The following is a 23,102-nucleotide window of genomic DNA, read 5'->3' as shown; positions in this document are numbered from 1 at the left end:
TGAAGCTCACCTCACAATGCACTCACTTCTCAGAACACATACTCGTGGCTGGTGACGTGCTCCTGTACATCCTTCTCTTCTAACTTCCAACATCTCTAGGATGCACCAAGATAACTTACCAAACTTAAATCAACAGGTGAACTGACATCAGGTCTCAATATCCGTGAACATAAAAGCCTTAACTTTTTAAGAAGTCCTCAATTTTCAATGTCAATACTTTTGCTTTTTCCCAGATTTTGGAAATATTACAGTCCTAAATCCATTTCCTTGATAACTGCCATGGTTTCACTAGCTAATATTATACTCAAGTATTAGCCACTTATTGACAAATTATCCATTGATTTGACCAAAAACATCCAGTTTTTCTGTTACCAATATTCCTGATATATAATGTTTCCTTTCGAAATCATTTTTATTTTGCTGTACTGCCTAGGCTCACCAATACACTCAATAGAAATCATGATAGCATCCTCACCTTCATCCTCATTTCAAAGGTAACAATAGATACCTTTTAACAATAGACACATGACTGATACACGGTACCTACTCCTTACTGTGAAAAGGCTGGAGAACCAAGCTCAAGGTCTGTTGAAAGCCAAGGCAGAGCTGCCAGCTGAAGAAGCCACTGCCGCTCTTGCTGCAAAGCATGGCTTCCGCCCTCCTAACTGCTGACTTCTCCAGTCTCATGCTGGCGCTCATCTGATCGGCTGACCAGTGTCTGAACTTGCATCCTGCCTCCAAGAAAGATGAATGCGTCCTCTGGGTCCTTACAGTAGTCACAGGCTAGCCAATCTTCACACAAGGTGAAGGAATTCACAGGAGTGGTGAGCAACAGAACATACACAAAGATCACCTGGCGGTGTTGGCTCAGCTGGTTGGAGCACTGTCCAGAACACTGCAGAGTTGCAAATTTGATTCCCAGTCAAGGCACACGCCTAAGTTGCTTGTTTGGTTGCTGGATGGGGGGAGCATGCAGGTAGCAACCAATCTGTCTCTCTCCCTGTCTCTACAATCAGTAAACATGTCCTAGCATAAGGATTAAAAAAACAAAAAACAAAAAGTAGTTTTGTGTCTAACACTGGTAGAAAGACTATCCCCAAAATCTTCCATTGTGTTCTTGCCAACACAGTATTTTCCCGGAAGACCAAGAGTTGGCCCCAAATCTGGAACAGGAGTTTCAAACTGTTGAACAGTAGCTAACAGCCTAGCCCACTTAAAAATAATTTCCCCACTGCATTCACCAGTCCCCTAGAACTAAGATACCAGAGCCCTGCCATCTCTGTTCCCCAGTCCTGAGCACGTTCTGGAAGGGGCACTGCCAACCAGGACTCATAGCCCCGCCAGCCTCTGGGATGTGCCAGGGCACCTTGTTCTCTATTCCCACTATCTTTTGCTCTGCCCCTGCGCCCCCCCCCCCCCAAACTGGCCAAAGATGATTCAGAGTCTCGACAGTAGTCACCAACTGTTCCATAAAGGAAGTCAAGGAGCACTTAACAAGACACTATAAAAAACACAGCCAGACCAGGCTTGGGTTACAAGGGAGTGAAGACCACAAAACTACTTCCCTGACTTCCACGTTCTTCTGCAGCCTTCTCATGGGCATTACACTATTTGTTGTTACCATTCCCTCTGACTACTCCAAGGAGCCGAGTTGGTGTTTACTGAGCACCCTGGGCTCTATGGCCGCCACTGGGTGTCTCCAACTGGTGTGAAGTGACTCTTCCTCAGGGACAGAAGTTGCTAGAGCAGGGCCTCGCGCCCCTTTACTGTTACCACTGCCTCCCAGCAAAAGGAACTTAAAGAAAATGACCAGATTACCAGAGCAAATTATTTTTTGATTTTTACTATGTGCCCATATTAAGTTAAAGGCCCTACTAAGGACTTATAAACCAAAATAAGACAAGACAGAAATTTACACAAAGACAATTATTTAAGACCTTTATTAACAGGTGCTTGCAGTTTGTTGACTTTTTTGAAAAAATCAAGTTGTAAACTTTTATTACAAATTAAAAATGAGGTTCTTAAAAATCTCAACTTGACCAGATATGAAACAATTTAAAAACCTTTAAAGGTGTATTGAGAAAAAACCAGGCTTATTTTTTTTTAAAAAACACTTTTGTCATTACCAAAAAGAGACGTCTTTAGATAAAAATAATAAAAACCCCATGCTGCATAGATAATGCAGATAGTTCTAGTCATCTGGTCAACGGGCAAAAAGCAAGCACTTAAGGTCTTCAGCTCCAATCTTTTGTTCATTTCTTATTGCTGGAATTTCATATTCATTTCTTCTTGTTGATGACTAAACTGTAAAAGGGGGGGAAAAAGGGAAAGATTATCTTGTATAATTCACTGCAATGTCCTTTCAATATACCAAATGGCTCCAGATCACATTAACTAAGCAGGGAGGGCATCAACACACCTCCCAGTGTCTATCCTAACACAGTGGTTTACATCAGGGGGAGGGGCGGACAATGCGGTGCCTATACATGGTTACTTGGAGGTTTTTGAATGACCTTGCCATCCTAAAAAAATAGAGGGACAAAACCCCAAAACATCAATGACTAAAAATGCTAATTCCAGAGCCACACAGAAACAATTACAAACCTCTCAGTATCAAGTAAAAAAAGAATACCTTACTCTGAAACTGATGTCAAAGTTGCCCCTTTCCCCAAAGAGACTATATTGGTCATCCTCATCTAGGTTATTAATTCTAGCAGCTACGCCGTTTCTGTTTAAAGACTTTTCTCAACTTGTGAAATCACAGAATTGAGAAAAGTTTGAAAATACCCTAAAATATTAAAAATACATTGGTTTTTCTCTTGCATTAACGAGCACTACTCATGACCGCTAAGAGGCCAGAAGGCCATTTAAGGTTCTCATTTAGGCTAACTTACCCGGATGATGGTAGAGATGGTAAGCCGGCATTTACTCAGCCCCGCCCTGCTCAGCCTCGGGAGCGGACGAATTCTCAGCTGGTGGATCGGCTGCTTTTGTCTCTTTGCCATCTTGTGGTTTAGGGTTTTCTGGGCGTCTGCGTCGGTAATTGAAGTTGCGGCGGTACCGACGTTGAGGTGGCTGCTGACCTTGGGTCTCATCTCCTTGATTTTCCTTATCTTCCTCGTTGCCATCCTCTCTAGGCTGTCTTTGGCGAGGAGGGCCCCTGGAATAAACATTGTGCAAGCCTGCAATGATGGAACTTTTTCTTTAAACCACCCGCTAATGTACCACCATATCTGGTTCTTTATGTTTATCAAGTGGTCTGCAAGCAATTTAGCAAAAGCAAGAGCAAATGTGATTTGTATTCCACAAACTGAGTGATGACTTTGTACAGTACTTAGAAGTGTAAAATGGAAAAAAGAGTATTTTCACTTTTTTTTTTTTTAAAGCTGGGGACAGGGAAACGAGCCTGGGCTGGGATGCTCTAAGTCAGAGAAAAGGGGAACTTGGAAACAGGTCCAGGGGGTCAGCCCGGGATGAGCTACAGCTGCCCACTGCTCCCTGGTTGCAAGCCTCGTGCAGACAGACACTTAAGAGTTTAGGAGAGGCACGCCTGCTGGGGAGGAAGAAGGAAGAAAGAAGAAGGCTTGGAGAGCTCCTGGGGGGAAGAGCACACTAGAAGATGAGTATGTAAAACTGGTTTTTGGACTAGCAAACTTTTACCAATAGTGTATAATAGATTATACAACAGTAAGTGATGTTGGTAAATTATACCGGTACAACAGTATAATCTATTACAAAACTAACCACAAAATGACTTCAACAGTTGCACAATAACAATAGCTGACATCATTTTAGAACATTTAAAATGGGCTTTATAGTAACCATGTCTGAGAACAAAGGCTACTCAACCTTTATAGATGAACACTTGCTTAAAAGGCAGGAATTGAAAACCAAAGATGCCTTCTTCACACAAATGAAAGCACAGTCACTGGGGAAAGGCATGTCATTCCACTTCAACTTCACTAGGAAGGCCATGATCAGAAGGCCAAAAAGTAACCAGGTCTAGTGAAGATGTGGAAAAATCAGCTTAGAAGAGGGGCAAACAACCCAACTGTGTAGCAACTGATCAGTGGAGAAACAAATATGACAGCCACAGGAGAGAATGTCATTTGGCTATGAAAAGGGATGCTGGGTGCTGCACCACGGGCGAACCTGAGGAACAGGCCAAGGGAAAGAGACCAAATATATCAGGACCACAGACAACAGTATCAGGATTTCCAATCATCCAAGAAAAGACACTGATTTCTCTTGCGGGTGATTACAAAGATTGGTAAGTGATGTTTTCAAGGCTTCTCCTCCATCCACACTGACAGCACCCCACAAAGCCCCAGGAACACTAGGGCTAACATGCCTTTGGTACCTCTGGTAGTCCTGAACTTCATTCCCATTTAGATCTCTACCTTCCATTTTCCACTTCTAAATCCCCGTTTCCCACCTACTTCTTCCAACCACTCCCTCCTCTCCTGAAACCCTTTTAAATCAATCAATCAATCAAGTCAGAGTCTTTGGCAAAACTGTTGTGGCTGTGCCCTGCAGCCTTCAAATGGTGGTCATCCCATCCCACCATTGTGGCTTCTAAGTCTCCCCATTTCTGTCTAGAACCCCAAGGCTTCAAACTTCTTGTTAGGCTAAGTTCCCTTCACTATCCCTTTCCTGTTGTAATTATGACAGACCCAAAAAACTGGAGCGTTCACTCTTTACCTCCTGTCCAGCTGTTTCTCGATTTTAGGCATTCTATCATCCAATCACTCCTTCCCATCTTCCTAGTCTACCTCTTCTTGTTCTCCCCTACTTTATTTCCACTAGGATCTATAAGCCAATGATCCTATCACCTATGTCCTTAACTCTCCCTTAATCTTTTCCTCGTATCTTCACCCAATACAAAGTCCACCATTAATCATTGTAACCAACCCCAACCCTAGTATCTTCATTTGGATAAACAAATGCTACACAAATCAAATTCTGCCCAATCGGAACCTGTTGTTCAAAATGGCTAGAAAAACACAACCATGCTGGTGGGCCCGCTTTAAACTTGTGATCACTACTCTGTTGTTTGAGTCCCTCTGCAGCTTCTAGACACGTTCACATCTTTGACCCAACCCCCTCAAACCTCTCCTCTTTAGACTCCACTAACACATTGCTGCCCACGTACTTCAGGCTTCTTATACAAGAAACACGGTTCCTAGCAAAAGACCAATTTCCTTGAGTATGCTGCCTGTCAGTGTTAGAAATCACATTTGGAGAACTTAACTGTCACACCATTATATTCTACCATTGTGAGACTGGGAATATTGCTTCAAAGTGTAGTACACATTTATGCATTAACCGTGTCTGGCTGATGGAGCTCTTTCCCAATTACTCCATACGCTAATATTTAAACATCTGTTAAAAAGGATCTTCTTCCTAATACCCAAATAGGCAGGCTGGTTATTTAAGTGAAGTCTGGAACTGGGTTTCTTTCCCCCAAATTATAAATTAAAAAAAAAAAAAAAAAGGGAAGAAAGAAAAGAAAAAAGGCTTCTAGAGAAAGGAGAAAGAAGGGAGAGAGAGGGTGAGAAACACAGATGTGAGAGAAAATCACCCATCAGTGGTCTCTCCTACGTGCCCCAGCCAGGGACCGCACCAGCAACACCGCTGTGCGGGATGATGCCCAACCAACTGAACCACACTGGTCAGGCCCCAAACTGTAAATTCTTCATCAAGTGATTACACTTCCTAACTTTGGGATGACTAACAAAAGTACACACTTAAATCGAGAACGATTAAGGGAAAATTATGCCATCGCCAGAGGCAAAACTCTCAATTCTTCCATTCTGGTGCAGTACAGGTCAGATACTCCTCGTGCTTGAAAGGTGATGCTCACCTTCACCCTTCTCCCTACCACAGGTCTTTAAGACAGAATGCAGTTTACACTATTCTCTCACCTGTTTGAGAACAGAAAATTTGAAATTCTATACCCTCATCACAGAGGTAAGAAAAAACAAATACCCCCAAAACAAAAAACCCTCAACCTATCAAGACAACCCCATCTAGAGGCAGCAAAAAAGATGCAAAGAACAGTCTCAAAGATAACTGACTTCAGGTTCACCTCTTAGATATCCGATTAAAGAAAATGTGAAGCATTATTCAAAAAGACTGCAGGAGAAGCACGATACTGCCAAGCCCTAAAATGCTTGGACATTTCTAAAATAAAGCCATACCTGCGAAATCGTGGTCTGTAGCCCCGGTACATATTCTGTCTCACTGGTCTACCTTGTTCTCCTGCACCCTGGTTGTCAGCACCCTGAAAAGACGAGGGAAACCAAGCCGACTGATCAGTAATGGAGTAAAATGCCAACAAGACAAGTCCAAAGTCTGAATAGGAATTAAAAAATTACCTAGTAACTGACTATTCTATAAATTAGTTATTAATCCTTTTGATTCTTATTAGGAATTTAAAAAATGTAGGTCTATCAAAAGTTACCATACAACTGTTGTTGATCCTCTTACTTTTTGGCAAAACTTACCTCCATCACTTCTCCCTGCACAGGAGGGTTGGAATATTGTGGTCGACGCCCATAGGGTCTCCTCATGTAGTAAGGTGGGAACCGTCGCCTGCGGTAGGGCCTGCGCTGTTGGGCCTGGCCCTCAGGAGCACTCTCCGATCCCTCATTCTTTTCCCCACTCTCACTATTCTGGTAATTCTGCTGGTAATTGCGTGGAGGACCCCTGCGACGTGGATAGCGTCTATAATGGTTACGGTCTGCTGCGTATTTACTGCCTTGCACTGGAACTCCACCAGGGCCTGTGACGTTTGCTGCCTCCGCACCCTACAAAAAGTCATCACATATTGAAAATGACAACGGAATTAAGTACACTAAACAAAATTTACACAAAGCAAATAAAAAAGGGTCTGTGGCCAGGGGTGCACAAAAATGATTAAATATTAATTCCTCACTGTTCTGATGAGATTGCCCTCTAACTGCAGCCAGCATATTAGGCTTGAGGCACCTGTGTTCATGTGGTCACCTGACCCATCCATCCACATTAGAGCCACCATCCTAATGGATGAGATCTCCAAAATATTTCCACACTGAAGTCAAACCTTTACACAAAAAGCATCCTCACCTTTTCTCCTTCAACAACATCAAACTCCACAGTCTCTCCATCTCCTACACTGCGAAGGTACTTCCTGGGGTTATTCTTCTTTATGGCAGTCTAGTAATATCACATTCCAAAAATAGATTAACAAGGGGAGAATAATGTGCTTTTTCATTTAAAATGTACCAGAGTCAGTATTATTTTAGCTTCAATATACACTTAAAATTAGCTTTAATAACACCAAACCAGCAATATAAATATACAAAAACAGGCACCAATGCTACCCCCAACCTCAACCAAAATACTCTATTACAGTCTTGCAAGGCCCCAGCATTTTACCACTATTTTCCAAACTAAAACAAGGAATTTAACACTCAAGACAATATATACATTTCTAAATGCTTTAGCAAAAGCATTTTTATTGCTTTGAACGAAATGAGGACATCAATCTATCCCCCAAAGACTGCACTTAATAGTAGAAGCTAGCCCACCCAGGGCCAGTTTAGATGACAGGCGAGTTTAGTTTTGCATGCTTCAAAGTTGACCAAACCAACTTTGCCCAGCAAACCATACAAATGTCAACCCAAACCCTTACAAACCTGTCTGTGAAAACCCTTCCATGGGATGTAATTCACATATTATCTATGCTACTTTTTATGTATCTGACTACATGGGGCAATTGGCCATTACCATCCCCACAATACAGCTCATGTTTCTTGTTCTCCAGACTGCTATGACAAAGTAAAAGGGGAAGAATAACACCTCACACCTGTGGGCAATACTTCCACAAAGTTCTTTCACACATTACCTATTACTCTCATTATGACAAATGATGTGTGTGAGGTATTTATGCTCCCTTTTTAACAGGTAAAACAGGCTTTAAAAGGTTATGTGACTTGCCCAAGGTCACACAGACAATTAGTGGCAGAGTGCAGACTTCTCTGAATCCAGGTCTCGGGACTCCAAATCCCATGTTCATTCACTACATCACAGCGGTATCCATTACGGGATCAGTCATGCATTCCATTCCAAAGGGGGCAGGACAACCAACAATCCAAAGCTGATTAAGCTAAGTTGCCCGGAACTGCAGTCTCCTTGATACATCACTAAGACCCGAGCAGCCAAAGTCCCAAGAAACAAGTAAATGTTGAAACCACTTCCAAAATAAAGAGGAGAACATACTGGTGACACCTTGTGGGTCAGAACAAGTGGGTGACACACATTCAGCCAAATAAATGATCTCATCTGTCATCTAAACTGTCACAAAGTTTTCGTACCTTTCATATATAGCCAACTCTAAATTACCTGCAGTCATAGGGGATAGCAGAAGTATGGATAATTAAAATTCCTAAACTCTCAGTCAGCACCTGCAATGCCCTCCCCATCGCCCCCAACCCTTTAGTGTTGCTAACAGGCAGCAAGACTGACAAATCTTGCCAGTCTAACAGACTGGTCCTAAGTCTATTTTTGAATATGCAAAAGGGAAGGAACAAGTTAAGAGTTGGTCTTCAATTTTATAAAACAAACACTTGTTTTTAAAATATCATTGTCTGAGCAGCCCTGTATTTGTATTTAGAATTTAAATGTTTCCACACTTACAAATGACCCTGTGTTTATCTGATAGGGCTTTTGATGTACCAGAAATTGATCTGGCTCCCCCCCGATTGCCAGTAAATGCTCTATAGGACACTTTGAGAGAGCTACAAAGTTCCAACCTAAGACAGCCCTTCTTAAGTGTGCTGCCACACAAGTTCACAATGGCTTGAAAAAAGATGCTTGTGAAAACTGGCTTACGTTAACAATACAGCCCTTAATTGCTCAAGCATTTTCCAAAATATTTTCATTAAATGGTACTAGAGGAAGTTCAGCATGTAGAACCCAACCGGGTTTTTCCCCCCTCCCAAAACACTGAAGTTGGTCTAAAAATTATTTGGTTAAGTTCCAAACTTGCCACATTGCCTCTTCTTTTAGCCCCAAACTAGATGAGGACTTCTACAATTTCCAAGCCAGCCAAAATTCTCCTAAGGTAAAAACGTATCTTAGCCACTTGAAGTGCTTCAGAAAAAGTGAAAGGGACCATGCTACTTTGCTAGTTTTCTAGGATTCATTTCAAATTAATGTCTTGCAGCTTTGTCCTATTTCCCCATGATTATTGCAATCTGTCCTTACCATACAGGTAAACCTATTAACATTTGAAAATGACTTATAGTTCAAGTTTATGTTAATGGAGGTTTATTACCCATCTAAAATTACATTTAAAAATTCAGTGTAATGGCTTGAGTAATCCAACACTTTAAAAAGCGGTAGCTATGAACAAAACATCAATTTGAAACATCTATCTGAAGTGAACTGTCAATACATTTATACCTTTAGACATGCTAGACTCTTCCTATAGGAATGAAATAAATGTCTCAGTGATTGGATTTACAATTCTTTTTTTCGAGGAACAACAGTTGAGAAGACAACCCCCCCCTTCTCAAAAGCCTTGAGCCAGAACTATAAATATCCACACAAGCACCCACCTGGTGTACAAATACATCTTCCTTGGTGTCATTCCTGCAAGACAGAGAACCAAGTTGAACAAGTTAAAAATGGAATACATTTCATGTTGCCAAAGATTAAGAATACACTGGGTCTTTTATGCATCTCCCTCCTATTTTTCTTATTAGAGACTTTCGGGCTCTCAACCAGCCATTAGAAAATTTAAAAATGAAACAACAACAAAATTAGTAAGCCACTATGATTTCTGCTTTAAAGACTAAGCAGTTGCCTACACAGTCATTAACTTCACCACCCATAGAAGGATAAAACACCGTCTAAGAAATCAGAGTGACCTACTAAGCCACTAAGAGGGTGGAGGACAGAACAAAGATTATCACTCTTTATCCTATTAAAATAAACATCACCAATGTTCTAGCACACCCCACCTCTTTCCACTAGAGCATGGTTACTAACTGAAGTAGGAGACCACAAATATATTTCCACCCATTAATTACTACCTTCCTCCTTTCTCATTTCATCCTCCACCATTTCTTATTCCCAACTCTCTGAGGTCTTAAAAATGACCACTAGAAACCCCACAGAATGTACAACACTAGGAGCGCACCCTAACGAAAACTACGGACTAGACAAGGAAGTGTGCCCGTGTGGATTCATCAACTATAACAAATGCATCAACTGTGGTGCAGGATGGTGGGGATTTTGTGCACGTGTGGGCACAGGGTACACAGGAACTCTTGTTTTCTGTTCAATACTGTCTGAAAAATAAAGTGTTAATAAAATACACCATAATGAAGTACAAATACAGACACCACCAATACCCACATCATTCATGTGACAAGCATTATACTGCAGAACTAAGCAGATGAAGATAAGTGAAATTTTGTACTAGCACACACAACCCCCTTTTGCTTCTTTTTACATCAACCATTAGTCTAGCCAGTCTGCTGATAGGCTTTTGAGTAGAGAAATGTGACATGATACAAATGATTGGCCACTAAAATCCAGTGGCTGCTATTATGAAAAGCCAAGAGATGCCCAGTTTGTTACAAAAGCTACTCCAGAAGTCTGGGCCAGGACTGAAGAGAGGCCTGGACTAAGGTACTGTGCACGACAAATGTATATTTGACATGTCTTGAGGTAAAATGGAAAAAACTTTGTGGATAAAAAGATGTTAAAAGCAAGGGTGGGGAGAGTGGAGAATTAGTCGAGCTTTTAGCTTGGGAGCTGGGGTTATGGTGATGACACCATGAACAAGAACCACCCCTGGAGGAGAAACAGATTTCCAGACTGTTACTGAGCTCCCCCACCCTCTTCACTGTTAGTAAACCAGAGAAAGGATCCACAGTAGTCCTAGTGCTGAATGACGAAAGGAACAAAGGTTACAATGAACTAGATTGACTTACTGACTGTTGGTTCCTTGCTGATCCATGGAGCAAAGCATACACCTAAGAATCCATATAGCTTGGAATACCCCTGACATGAGGATATATTTATGAGAACAAGACAATTTTCAATCTTTTAAAATAAAACCTACACATAAACTGCAAAAGTACTACTCAAGGTATGTAACTGAAAGCTGACCTCACCAGCTGGTTGAGTATTAGGAACACTAGGAAATTAATAGCTGGTTATAATGGCCATCTATAAACAGTTTTTAGAGCCATTACTGATTAGTGTTCATGCCCAATATGGTGAATTTTCAATCCCTAAGGCTAAGTGGACCAACAAAAAAATTGGTAGAGGAAGTTAGAAAATCTGAGAAAAACAGGAACTTGAGTAAAGTCCAGAAGAATGATTCTCAATAGGAGCACTATTTGCATTATGGGTGAAGGGTGTCAGGCTTCAAGATGACTAGGTAAATAACTATATGGTGTTCTACTTGAGTTTTATATAAGCAAACTTACTTGATTTTTGAATCAAGCATTTTTTTACTGTTTTAATATGCATTAAATTTACTAAATATGCAACTTCCACAGACAGGATATTTCTTTTTTATTGCTGATAATGGGGCAAGTGTGTCTGGGTAGCCACTACAGTGTTCCTTTTATCAATCCATTATTTGTGGTAGCAACAACCAGTCACCATATCTCCTAATGAAGCTGACAGATAGGTATTTACATACCAACACATACACACTGAAATAAAAGTAGTTTATGAATTTTATTTCAGGACTGTAGAGTAAATATTTGCAAATTTATCAGAACCACTTATCTAATGAGGACAATCTTCTCAAAAACAGACAAGGTGGCACTCCACTCATTCAATAGACAGCTGCAACCCTGAGACATGACGGTGAAGGGTGAAGTGAATGGATTGGGCACCTTGTCACTAAGGGCTTCTTTTAACTCTGGCAAAGTAGATATTGTTGCTATCAATGATCCCTCCAATGACCTCAACTGCATGGTCTATGTGTTCTAGTATGATTCTACCCATGCGGAGCTCCAAGGCAGCCAAGGCAGAGAACCCGAAGCCTGTCATTAATAGAAAGTTCATCTTCATCTCCCAGCAGCGAGATCCCGCCATGAAATGGGGTGATGCTGATGTTGAGTATGTTGGTATCCACTGGTGTCTTCACTACCTTGGAGAAAGCTGGGGCTCACTTGAAGGATGGAGCCAAGAGGATCATTCATCATCTTTGCTCCTCCTGCAGATGTCCCCATGTTTGTGATAGGTGTGACCCATGGAAGTATGACAACTCCCTCAAGGTTGCTAGCAATGCCTTCTTTACCACCAACTGCTCGGTTTCCCCGGGGCCAGTCATCCATGACAATTTTGACATCGTGGAGAGACTCACAATCACGGTCCATACCATCACTGGCCCCCAGAAGACTATAGGTGGCTCTTCTGGGATGCTGTGGTGTGATGGCTGAGGGGCTGCACAGATCATCCCTGAACTGAATTAAGAAACTCACTGGTATGGCCTTCTGTGTCCCCACCAACGTGTAAGTTGTGGATCCCACCTGCCACCTGAAGAAAGTTGTTAAATACAATGACATCAAGAAGGTGGTGAATCAATTCCTGGTCAGGGCACCTACAAGAATCAGCCAATGGCCCTGGCTAGTGTGGCTGAGTGGATTGAGCACTGGCCTGCAAACCAAAGGGTCACCAGTTCGATTCCCAGTCAGGGCCCATGCCTGGTTGTGGTCCAGGTCCCCAGTAGGGGGTGTGCTAGAGGCAACCACACATGGTGTTGATGTTTCTCCCTCTCTTCCTCCCTTCCCCTTTCTCCAAAACCAAATATAAATGAATAAAATCTAAAAATCAACTAGTGAATGCATAAGTAAATGGAACATATTGACAAAGGAAAAAAGGCAGTGAAGCAGGTGTCAGAAGGAGGGGTGGAAGAAGAAGAGTTATATTGTTGCTGATGTGTGATATGTACTATGTAGGCAGGCCTACAATAGTTGCCACCATCTCTACTGAAGGGACATATACAGATATTTTTGTCATTACATAAATACATTATAACAACCATTTGCACAGCATTGACTCTGCAGCCATGCATTGCTTAAGAGGGATACATTCTGAGAAACGTGCCATTAGGTGAATCTGCCCTGCAATCAGAGAGCATCTACACAAACCTGTACAAGATGTTAATGTAGGCAACTGTAAACACAATGTTAAGTACTCAAGCAACTATACATAGAAAAAATACAGTAAAAATATCGTATAAAAGACAAAAATGGCACGCCTGCATAGGGCATTTACCACAAACAGTGCAGGAATGGAAGTTGCTTGGGGTGAGGTATAGTGAGCAAGTGGTGAGTGAATGTGAAGGCCTAGGGCATTACTGTCCACTCAGGCTCCACTCCTTTTAAAACATTCTTTCTTCCATTAACGTTAGCTTGCTGTAACCTTACTTCACCGTGTTTTTAATTCTTTAATTTTAACTTAATTGACTTTTTATAACACCTAGCTTAAAACACATTTTTAAATGATTTTATTTACTTATTTATTTATAGAGAGGGGAAGGGAGGGAGAAGAGAGGAAAAAACATCAACGTGACGTTGCCTCTCATGTACCCCCAACCTAGCCTGCGAGCCAGGCATGTGCCCTGACTGGGAATCGAACCGGTGACCCTTTGATTTGCAGGCCAGCACTCAGTCACTGAGTCACACCAGCCAGGACCCAAAACATTTTCTTTGTATCCTTACAATATAAGCTTTTTTGTTAAAAGAATATTAACATCTTTTAAATTTTCTTGTTAAAAACCAAGATATATAAACACACACACACACTCTCTTAGCTTAGGCCAACACAGCGTTCAAGATCAACATTATGGTCTTCCACCTTCACATTTTGCCCCACTGGGAGGTCTTTCAAGGGAACTCACAGCACAGAGCTGTCATCTGTCATCTCATATGATAACAAGGCCTTCTTAATGGAATACCTTCTGAAGTACCTGCCTCTTCTTGAGGAAGTGTCACTCTTCAGAAATTGGTCTATGGTTTCTTTCTCCATCTTAGATTTGCTTATAAGCAAATAATGCACCACGAGAACATTCCTCTCTTTCAATGAAAACCTTCTGGTGTTGGGATCTGTGTTTTCAAACTTTTTAACAAGCTTGTTGAGGTCTACAAAAGCTTCCGCTAAACAGTTCACTGTGAATTTTCTTGCAGGTTATTTTTTCTCCTATAGTTTTTTCCCTTTCTCTTGCCTCTTCAGCCACGTGTTCCTGTTCCAGCTGCAACTCATTAGCCAACTTCTCAGGAACCACATCTAGGAGTACCTCAATGTCACCCTCACCCACATTTAAAGTTGTTTGCCATCTCAACCCCAGTCTTGTTGACTTTTGCAACTTTGCGCTAAGATGCTGTGACAATTACAAGGACAGTAGGGAACAGGAGTTGAGCATCCTCAGGATTCTGGTATTCGAGGGGGTGTGCGCGTGTGTGAGAAAACCAATCCCCCATGAATACTTGGAGGACTATATGTAGAAACCAATACAGGCTCACAAATGATGTCATGTCAGACAACACAGTACTCCTTTATACTAGCCTACTAGGAAATGCAGTATAGCTCCCCCACCCAGTTTCCCTTCTGCACTCTGAAAATATTAAAATGGAAAATTCCAGAAATAAGCAACCCATAAGTTTTAAGTCATGCACTGTTCTGAGTGGTGTGATGAAATCTTATCTTGAGCCACCTCACTACATCCCATTATTATCTGACTCATTCTCTTCTGTCCAGCTGTCCACAGTGTATATGCTACCCAATCTAGGAGCTGGCCCAGTCACCAGATTGACTCTTGTGGTATCCCAGTGCTTACGTACCCTTATTCTACTTAAGAATGGCCCCAAAGTGCAAAAGCAGTGATGCTGGCAATTTGGATGCCAAAGAGAATCTGTAAAGTGCTTTCTTTAAGTGTAAAGGTATGTATAGGTTAAAAAAAAAAAAAAAAAAAGATATATGAGGCTTCTGAGATTTCAGACATCCACTGGGGAACTTAGAATATATTCCCCAGAAATATAGGTGGGGAGGGGAGATGGAATCACTGCAACATGACCAAAGTTTATCTGGATTTTTATGAAATCTGACAGCAAAAATTTCAGTTTTTAGCCCTGGCTGGTGTGGCTCAGTGGATTGAGCACTGGCCTGCAAACCAAAGGGCCACCAGTTCAATTCCTAGTCAGGGCACATGCCTGGGTTGTGGGCCAGGTCCCCAGTTGGGGGTGCACTAGAGGCAACCACACAGTGATGTTTCTCTCTCCTCCTTCTTCTCTAAATATAAATAAAATCTTTAAAAAAGAAGAAAAAAAGATATTTCTAAAATAGAAAGGACAGCAAGCCCCAAAGCCTCATCCATTCCTTTAATAACAAGATACAGCCCCAACCTTGAAGATTTAAATTCAGAAGGCCACCTACCATTCAATCCAATGCAACAGCTAAATTATCAAATATGGTTTCCTACACATTCTAGTATGTTAAGCCATATGAAACAAATGAGGCATGAGAGGTCTCTCTCTACTAGGACCACTAAAAGCCAACCTTGAACGATAGCTATTCCATTCCAACTACATGATCTTGGGCAAGTAGCCTTATTTGAAATGTGGGGATTTTACACCTATTAAATGTCTGCTAATTATCATTTAAAAACCTAGTGAAGGCCATACTATAATCATCAAACCTAACCCCCTAGTTCATACTGCTGCCATCTGAAATAATTTTACTTGTAGCTGGTTTCTAGAACTATTTTTAAAGGAAATAAACTACAAACTAAGTATCTAAGGTTGTTTTCTAGTAGCCATAATAAAAAATAAAAACAGGCAAAATTAATTTTTATGTCAACAGTCAACATGAAGTATGTTACATTTCTCTTTTCATTCTAAGTCTTTATAACCTGACGTGTGTAGTTTACATTTATTGCTGTTGCACCCAATGGCGCAGTCTCTACTATGTCTTTCCAACAGTGTTTTTCCATACGTCATCCACCCGTCCTCTGGCAGCAAGCGAACTTTGTGCTGTGTACCTCTACCCCACCTCTTTTGTTAATAAGGGCATTATTTACTACTGAAAAATAGGCTGTCAAGGTTGTTTTAATCTATCTAGAAATAGTACAGTATTGTCACAATCAGTAAATAAGGAGACAGTACTGACTTCAAGAAAAAGGAACCACAAAAAGCAAGAGGCTGAAGAGGATGGGGGTGGGGACAGACACCAGTTTAAGTTAGGAGAATGCTTAAAAAAAAAAAAGGGGGGGGGGGATCCTGCTGGGATTTGAAGAAAACACAAGTATCTTCAACAGATCCCAATGTAGTACAACTCAAGTAAAACATGTAGTCAGCATGAAACTTCTAAACCACTCAATCTATCCAATTTTAAAAGGGTCTCAAGCTATCCTAAAAGTTTTAGAAAGCATGTTTTGGTGGGGGGGCCCCCCCCGCCACGCAATACACAACATTGGTTGAAATGAGACCTACCATAGGAGCTTATCTAGTCACAACTAAGTGCTCTTATCTTGTTGCAGATTACCACACCAAGCCACTTTTAACAAACTAATTTGCCCAACTGTATAAATTAATTTATAACCCTTTGGTTACAAAAAACAAACTCCAGGATTTACCTCCACCTGTTCCACAAGCCAAAGTATCCAGACACCAACTTCCCAGTCCTGCAGATGACTGTAAAATCACAAATCCCACTTACTGTTTTATTTATTCTCTATAAAAAACACTCCACCTAGCAGAGGCACTTTTATTTCCCACAGTATCTTTTACCATTCTGCCGGCCTTAGGTGAGCTAGACCGTAGATGCTTCCAAGGGCTAAGATTTGGAGGGTAGGAAACTCAGCATTTGACAGTACTAAGAAAACAAAGTGGAATGAATACACCAGTTCTCTATTCTAGATTTTAGGATGAGAAGATCTTACCTATCAGTGACTTGGTGAACACTGAATGACCTCTGGACAGCTTCATTCAGATCAGCAGCTAACATAACCAGCATATAAACCAATCCTCAAGTGTTCTGCATAAAAGTCACTGTCAGAAAAGCTCCAGTTTCAAAGAAAAACACAGTGTTTTAAGACATGGCTTGAGAACTATGTAAGTATCTTTTTATGCCTCCTCGCCCCCAAATTTTCTTCCTTAGCAACACACAAGTCTTTAAGCCTTCCCTAGTGCCACACAGCATTTAGTCAATTACCTTATAGACCACCCATGACTTTGGGACAGATTTCGCTGTGTGCTCGTTAGTATCAGTCTCACTGTGACAGACCAAGAGACTTGGCAGTCATCTTTCCACAAGCTTACAAACTTTTAAAATTAAGAATCACAATATTTTAGGCTTTGTGGGGTCACAGACTCAATGTTTTTTTTTTTGTTTGTTTTTAAATGACCCAATCTTAGGTTGCAGGCCACATAAAACCAGTAAGATTCAGAAGTGAAATAAAGGTCTGATGGTCTCTACTTTAATTTCTCAGTATTAGCTATTAAACAAGTCCTTTAATTTGTAAGGCCAATCTCCACACTCAACTGGTCCTATCACAGCAATGCCTAACTACATGAAACAGGCAGTGAAAGGTAGAAAGTTTTCAAATCTCAGAACTAGTCAGCACACAGCTCTAGTGACAACTAGAGTCTTTCAATAGCTAAGAATAGCCACCCTAAGAAATTATCTGTAACTATGTGGACAACAACCAAATTGAGGATGACTAGGGTCTATTTTCAGAGACTGTTTAACAGCAGTCAGTGAACACAAACTCCAGAGTGAGAAAATTCACTTCAAATCCCAGCTTTGCCAATCATGAGTCTCTTTCTGGGGCAAGTTTACCCAACCTGTCTGTGCCTAAGTGTGGTACTGGTCTCTCAAAAGTTTGAGGATTACATGAATTGGTTCACTTAAGGCATTTAAATTGCTTGTAAGTTCTTTACAAACATTAGTTACCTTTATTTATCACCACTGTGTGAAGGAAGTCACCTTCAGTTATGTACACATCGAATCCCCAAAAAGGAGCACTAGAGAGACCAAACCTGACAGCCTAGACTAAGTGTGTTTGTAAAGAGGAATGGCAGGAAGGGAAACCAACAGGAGAAAAGAAAACCTGACAGATGGTGGTAAAGATATGCCTCATTTACAGGTGGTAATAATAATCATAGCCAGCTAAATTTCTATTTACTTGGGACTATAGCCCCTAAGGCTAAAATTTCAATCTTAAAAATAATCATCTGGATATTTTTGGTGCTATATGCCAAATAATGAAACACCTGGGGGAAGCTTTAGCTACTAGGCCACCAGGTCATGATCTCTGCTTTATTCGGTCTCTGCTCCAAACTCCTTGCCTACCATAAAACTTTAGAATGATTAATTTAGCATTTTAAGCACTCTATAGAATAGAAAAATATTCCCATTGTAGTCATTATAAAGGATGCACGTCCTGGTGAAATACAAATTGTTCCTGACTCATGCCAATCTTTGACAAGCTTGGTGAGCATGATCAATCCACAACAGCTGGAAGCAAAAGACACAATCAGCCTTCCAGTTTAAAACAGCAGAGATCAAATCCTGAAACCAGTGACCCACGTGGCATCTTTCTAACGACACCTTCAGCAGTTCTAAATCAAGTTTTTAACAATAAAATGAAAATAATCTTGGGGGGGGGGGTTTAATAAGCCCCTCTGGTCCCATAATCCAATTATCTTATGCAGACTCAGCAAACAAACATTAACAATGAATTTCTCAGAAAAACTAGAACCACCTGGGAAAAAACCCTTTCACCAATAATTCTAACAAAGTTGTACCAATAATTACAATACAATTTAGATTGACATAAATTTTTACAACAAAAAATACATTTCTTTAAAAATATTTTACATAAAGCCTCTTTATTTTAATTATAAAAATCTTAAGAACTCAGAACAATCATAGAACCCCAAGGTTAAAATTAAAGCCACAGCAATTATCCTGAACAATGCCACCTATCCTCTCCTTCAGAGAAACAGCATTTGTGTATCTCACACCCCCCCACCCCCTGCTGGCCAGGTGTCTCCAGGCAGATCTACATACTGAACTGAACCAACTGCCAGCTTCAAGAACTTGAGTTCTTTAAGACATGCACCCCCCCACCCAATCAAGGCAAACCTCTCCTGGACTAATTGCAGTCAGATCTTACGTCTTATTCGAAAGTCTCAGAATCACTGAAATGACCAATTTAGAAAAAGAAAGTACATTTGAACCTGTTAATTTGACAAAATAGTTGAGGTCTGGACAGTCCAAACAAAGGATCATCAAAAACCAATTTAACTTGCCCTGGAGGATGACCAATTGAATTGAGAGTCAGAACAGAAGCATATAAGCAATGGCATCTCATAAAATAAAAATTTAAGAATGTGAAGAACTACTTTTTCATCTTGAGAGCAATTCAATTGTTCACTTTGAAAATATAACCTATATCCATTTAACAAAATACAGCAAAACAGAAGGCACATGCTACAATTTTAAACACACAAACTACAACCTAACCACTTAAAAGGCTGCAAATTACAGTCCCTTCTACTGTGATATCCTATGATTACAATGAGTCAAGGTTAAAAGCAACATTTTTCAAGGTATGATCCACAAGCCATAATCACCTGGAATTCTTGTTTAAAAATGTACCCCAGACCCAATGAATCCAAGCTGGGAAAGAGAACTCAGGAATTTGTACCCTTTCAAAGTACTGTAATCACACAAATCCAAAACCAGTGTATAAGGTTTAAACCCTAAAAATGGTAATACTAAATGAAATGCTAACAAGTTCAGAGATCAATCAACTAGAAAGTGGTCAATTATAAGCACCAAAGTATTCCTTCCCTTCCTAGCAACCTATTATCAAAAACCTGATGAAAAATGCAGCCTTGGCCTGTCAGCAAGGCAGACAGTGTTAAGAACAGATGGAAAATTCCTAAAGGTTTTGGAAGAAACAAAACGTTTCCCCACAACTGCAAACGTGGAAGCAGACCATCAGTGCTTACAATTCCTTTTGCTCCCCCCACACTACTTTACAGCTGAGTGATGCTGGTTTTTCAGCAGCCAATCACGTCTGTCTTTAAGCTTGATCTTGCTCACTTGGTTTCCTGCAGTGTTGTCCATTTCACAAACATTCGGTATTCTTGTGTTCCTATAAACCTTCAGTTGTTTACTGCCTTCTAAAGTACAGATGCAAGAAAACGCTGAGGCGACTGTCACACCTGCAAGGCCAACACTCTCAGCACACCGGCGCACAGCCCCCTGCAACTAACTGCACGACCCGCCCTGGCAGCCATCTTGAAAATGACGCCCCGCTCCCGGGGGAGCCCGTGAGTGCTGCCAGCGAACTGCATCTCGCCATGGCTGCTGCTGCAGGCCATCTAGCAGTATTCCTGAAGATGCAGTTTGTACCTCTGCCTCCAAACACGAAGAAAACTGCTACCGTGGGCTAAGGCCACTCTAACAAGCTACAACCGAACCTTTAATAAAACTGATTTAATAGGTCTGATTTTCGGACAAGGCAGTAGAAGAACTAAATATTGAGGAAGGCAAGGGCCATTTTATACCAGAAGTTCCTTACTCTACGAGCAAATGAAAACAACCCTTGTTGTCAAAGCAGTCCTAGTATGAAATTCACCCAAGGCAGCTATGCTGAAACACTAAACAAAGGCAATATAGCCTCAGTCAAGATGACCAGACTTCATGGATTTGCACTGACTGTTAAATCATGTTACTTCCAAATGTCAACAAGTTGTAGTAGCCTACACACTGATCAATAGGTCACACTGATTTCAAGTACCAATTTCAGTAACGTATAAAATAATGACAAGTATAAAAATGCAGTGGGCCCCAGTCTAACAGATTTATACTAAATCCTGGTTTCATCAGTATGCCCTGTTAGGAGATGGCTCTCTCATTCCACTAAAAAGGAAAAAAAATTATTTACTTATTTTTAAAAAGAGGAAGGGAGGGAGAGAAACATCAGTGTGTGGTTGCCTCTCACACACCCCAACTGGGAATCCAACCGGCGACACTTTGCTTCGCAAGCTCAATCCACTGAGCCTCACCAGCCAGGGCTCAGTCCGACTGCTCTTAAATTACATTGTACCATAACAAACCCTTTAAGCTAGCTTTAAATTAATTATTAGTCACAAAACAAAGACGATCTCTAGATCCACTAATCCCTTCAGTCATTAAGGAAAACAAAAATCCCCCTAAACAACACACCAGAAGCAGCAATCGAAGCATACTTCAACAATCCCAACTCCTTAAAGCCTGCACCTTGGAGCAGAGCGAGCAAGGGGTGGGACAGTCAGCTCACCTGTTGATGAAACCATATCCGTTTCTTACATTGAACCATTTTACTGTTCCCAAAACCTTCGTTGCTGGAAGAGGGGGGGAAAAAAAACCCACGATTACCAGACATCCTTTTTCTAAAACCACCACGCTTCAGCATCCGGTCCCTCGTGTGCTTCCCGGCGGCGGTCCGCGGCCACCTGACAGCCTTTTCCTTTAGAGCCTGCTCCCGGACCCACCGCGCCTCCGCGGTCCACGTGGGTGACCTCGAGCCCGCCACGGCCAGGGGCGGGGGCCCAAGTTGGGCGTTCGCCGAGACAGCAGGCAGCGGCTGCAGGGCGCAGAGCACGTGAGGGAAGGGGAAGCCGCCCAGCCCACTCCAGCCTGCGTAGGCGGCGCGCCGCGCCCTCAGGGTACACGCGGAAGGGAGCGGGTGGGGGGACGGAACAACGGCATGCGAGCCCCAGCGCACGCGGCCCGCAGGGAGGGCGGGACCCCGCCGCACACGCGGTCGGTGGCGCGCGGCCGCCCGGGGGGAGGGGCGCGCGGCCACGCGGGGCCCAGGGGCGCGGAAGGCGGCGCGCGTGCGCCTGCCGGGCACGCGGACCAGGCGGGCCGGCGTCCGCGAGGGCGCAGGCCTGGGGGAGGGGCAGCCGCGCGCTACCGAGTCGGTCTCCGCCGGCCGCGCGCCCGCCGGCTCGCCCCGCTTCGGGTAACGGTTCCGCCGCCAGGTTTTCCTACGGCCCCACCCCTGTCCCCGTCCGGCTCTCACCGATGACCTTCTTGTCCCCGCCGGCAGGCGCCGCCGATGTGAGGCCGCCCGGGCCGCCGCTCCCTGCGCCGCTGCCCGTGGAGCCGGGCTTGGTGTCGGCAGCGCTGAGGGTGGGGGCGGCGGGGGGGGCGGCAGGCGGCTGTTGGGTTTCGGCCTCGCTGCTCATTGTTGCGGTGATGGTGACTGGGGCCGGCTGTGGCAGCTACGGCTCCTCCCGGGGTGTGATGGTAACTAGGCCGGCGGCGGCGGTGGGGCTGCTCAGGGCTCTCTGGGGTCCGCTCTCCGCTCCCGCTACCGATCGAACTAGCGAGAATGGCGGGACGGGCGGGATAAGCCCTGCGATCGACCCGCCTTAAGCATCGTTCACTGGCCAGGCATGCTGTCAATCTGGTCACCTGACCCTAACTCCCTACTTGTATTGGCTAATACTTGATCACTCCTCCACTTTCATTGGCTCTTAGGCGGCTAATTCGGTCGACCTACAACCGTTCCTGCCTCCGCCGCCGCCATAGAGACCGGAACTAGAATTAGAGTCACCACGAGAACCATAGAGTACCCCAGAGGACGGGCAGAGAGAACGTGACTTTCACGAGGAGGTAGCATGGTTGGGCGGGCCACACATCCAGGTTTGTGGCTGGTGGTAGGAAAGGCAGGGCCGAATGCCTGAGCTGGGATTGCCCAGTCACCAGAGGGCTTCGAGGAGTGCCGGCCGACACTTTAGCCCCGCGTGGGAGAAGGCCTCCCACCCTCCCCGCTCCAAATATGGTCGTCGTGACCTCAGACCATTACTGCGGATAGAGTCGTATTTTCTACAATGGCCGTGTACTCGCGGAACAGCGGAGGGCTTCTGAAACAGACTTAAACCTATGCATTCAAGGAGCGTCCGTTTTCGGCGCAGCAGTCACCTTGGAGGGACCTCGCAGGCTCTCAAGCAGCCCCTACTCTGCATATTTAGGGTGGAGGGCGGGGTGTACTCCATGGAGACCTGCCTTCCTATCCGTTTTACCAG

The 23,102-nt window shown here is 43.0% G+C and overlaps 1 protein-coding gene and 1 long non-coding RNA gene across 2 annotated transcripts in view; one reads left to right on the top strand and one right to left on the bottom strand.

Moving 5' to 3' along the window:
* Positions 1 to 1,925: 1,925 nt before the first annotated feature.
* Positions 1,926 to 22,405, bottom strand: YBX1 (Y-box binding protein 1). Its single transcript, XM_045859087.1, has 8 exons — positions 22,094 to 22,405; positions 21,347 to 21,410; positions 9,603 to 9,636; positions 7,108 to 7,197; positions 6,507 to 6,809; positions 6,201 to 6,283; positions 2,895 to 3,160; positions 1,926 to 2,304 (listed from the first exon to the last, which is right to left on the bottom strand). Exons 1-7 carry the CDS (start codon positions 22,257 to 22,259, stop codon positions 2,926 to 2,928), a joined length of 975 nt encoding a protein of 324 aa, XP_045715043.1. The 5' UTR covers positions 22,260 to 22,405; the 3' UTR covers positions 1,926 to 2,304; positions 2,895 to 2,925.
* LOC123831828 overlaps positions 21,556 to 23,102 on the top strand; it is an 8,873-nt gene continuing 7,326 nt past the window's right edge. The window contains exon 1 of the long non-coding RNA XR_006787968.1: positions 21,556 to 21,734. This is a non-coding gene — a long non-coding RNA (uncharacterized LOC123831828). The remainder of the gene's footprint in view (positions 21,735 to 23,102) is intronic.

The sequence above is a fragment of the Phyllostomus hastatus genome, unplaced genomic scaffold (genome assembly GCF_019186645.2).
Source record: "Phyllostomus hastatus isolate PE091 unplaced genomic scaffold, TTU_PhHast_1.1 phas_scaffold_182, whole genome shotgun sequence".
NCBI lineage: Eukaryota > Metazoa > Chordata > Mammalia > Chiroptera > Phyllostomidae > Phyllostomus > Phyllostomus hastatus.
The sequence above is the reverse complement of the archived record's forward strand: the minus strand, read 5'-3'. Positions and strand labels throughout refer to the sequence as shown.

Coding starts and splice junctions, on each gene's coding strand:
- YBX1 (XM_045859087.1), bottom strand. CDS start 22,259: ATGAGCAGCGAGGCCGAAACCCAACAGCCGCCTGCCGCCCCCCCCGCC. Junction 9,637..21,346: donor GGATATGGTTTCATCAACAG/GTGAGCTGACTG, acceptor TCTGTCTTGCAG/GAATGACACCAAGGAAGATG. Junction 7,198..9,602: donor AAGATGTATTTGTACACCAG/GTGGGTGCTTGT, acceptor TGATATTACTAG/ACTGCCATAAAGAAGAATAA.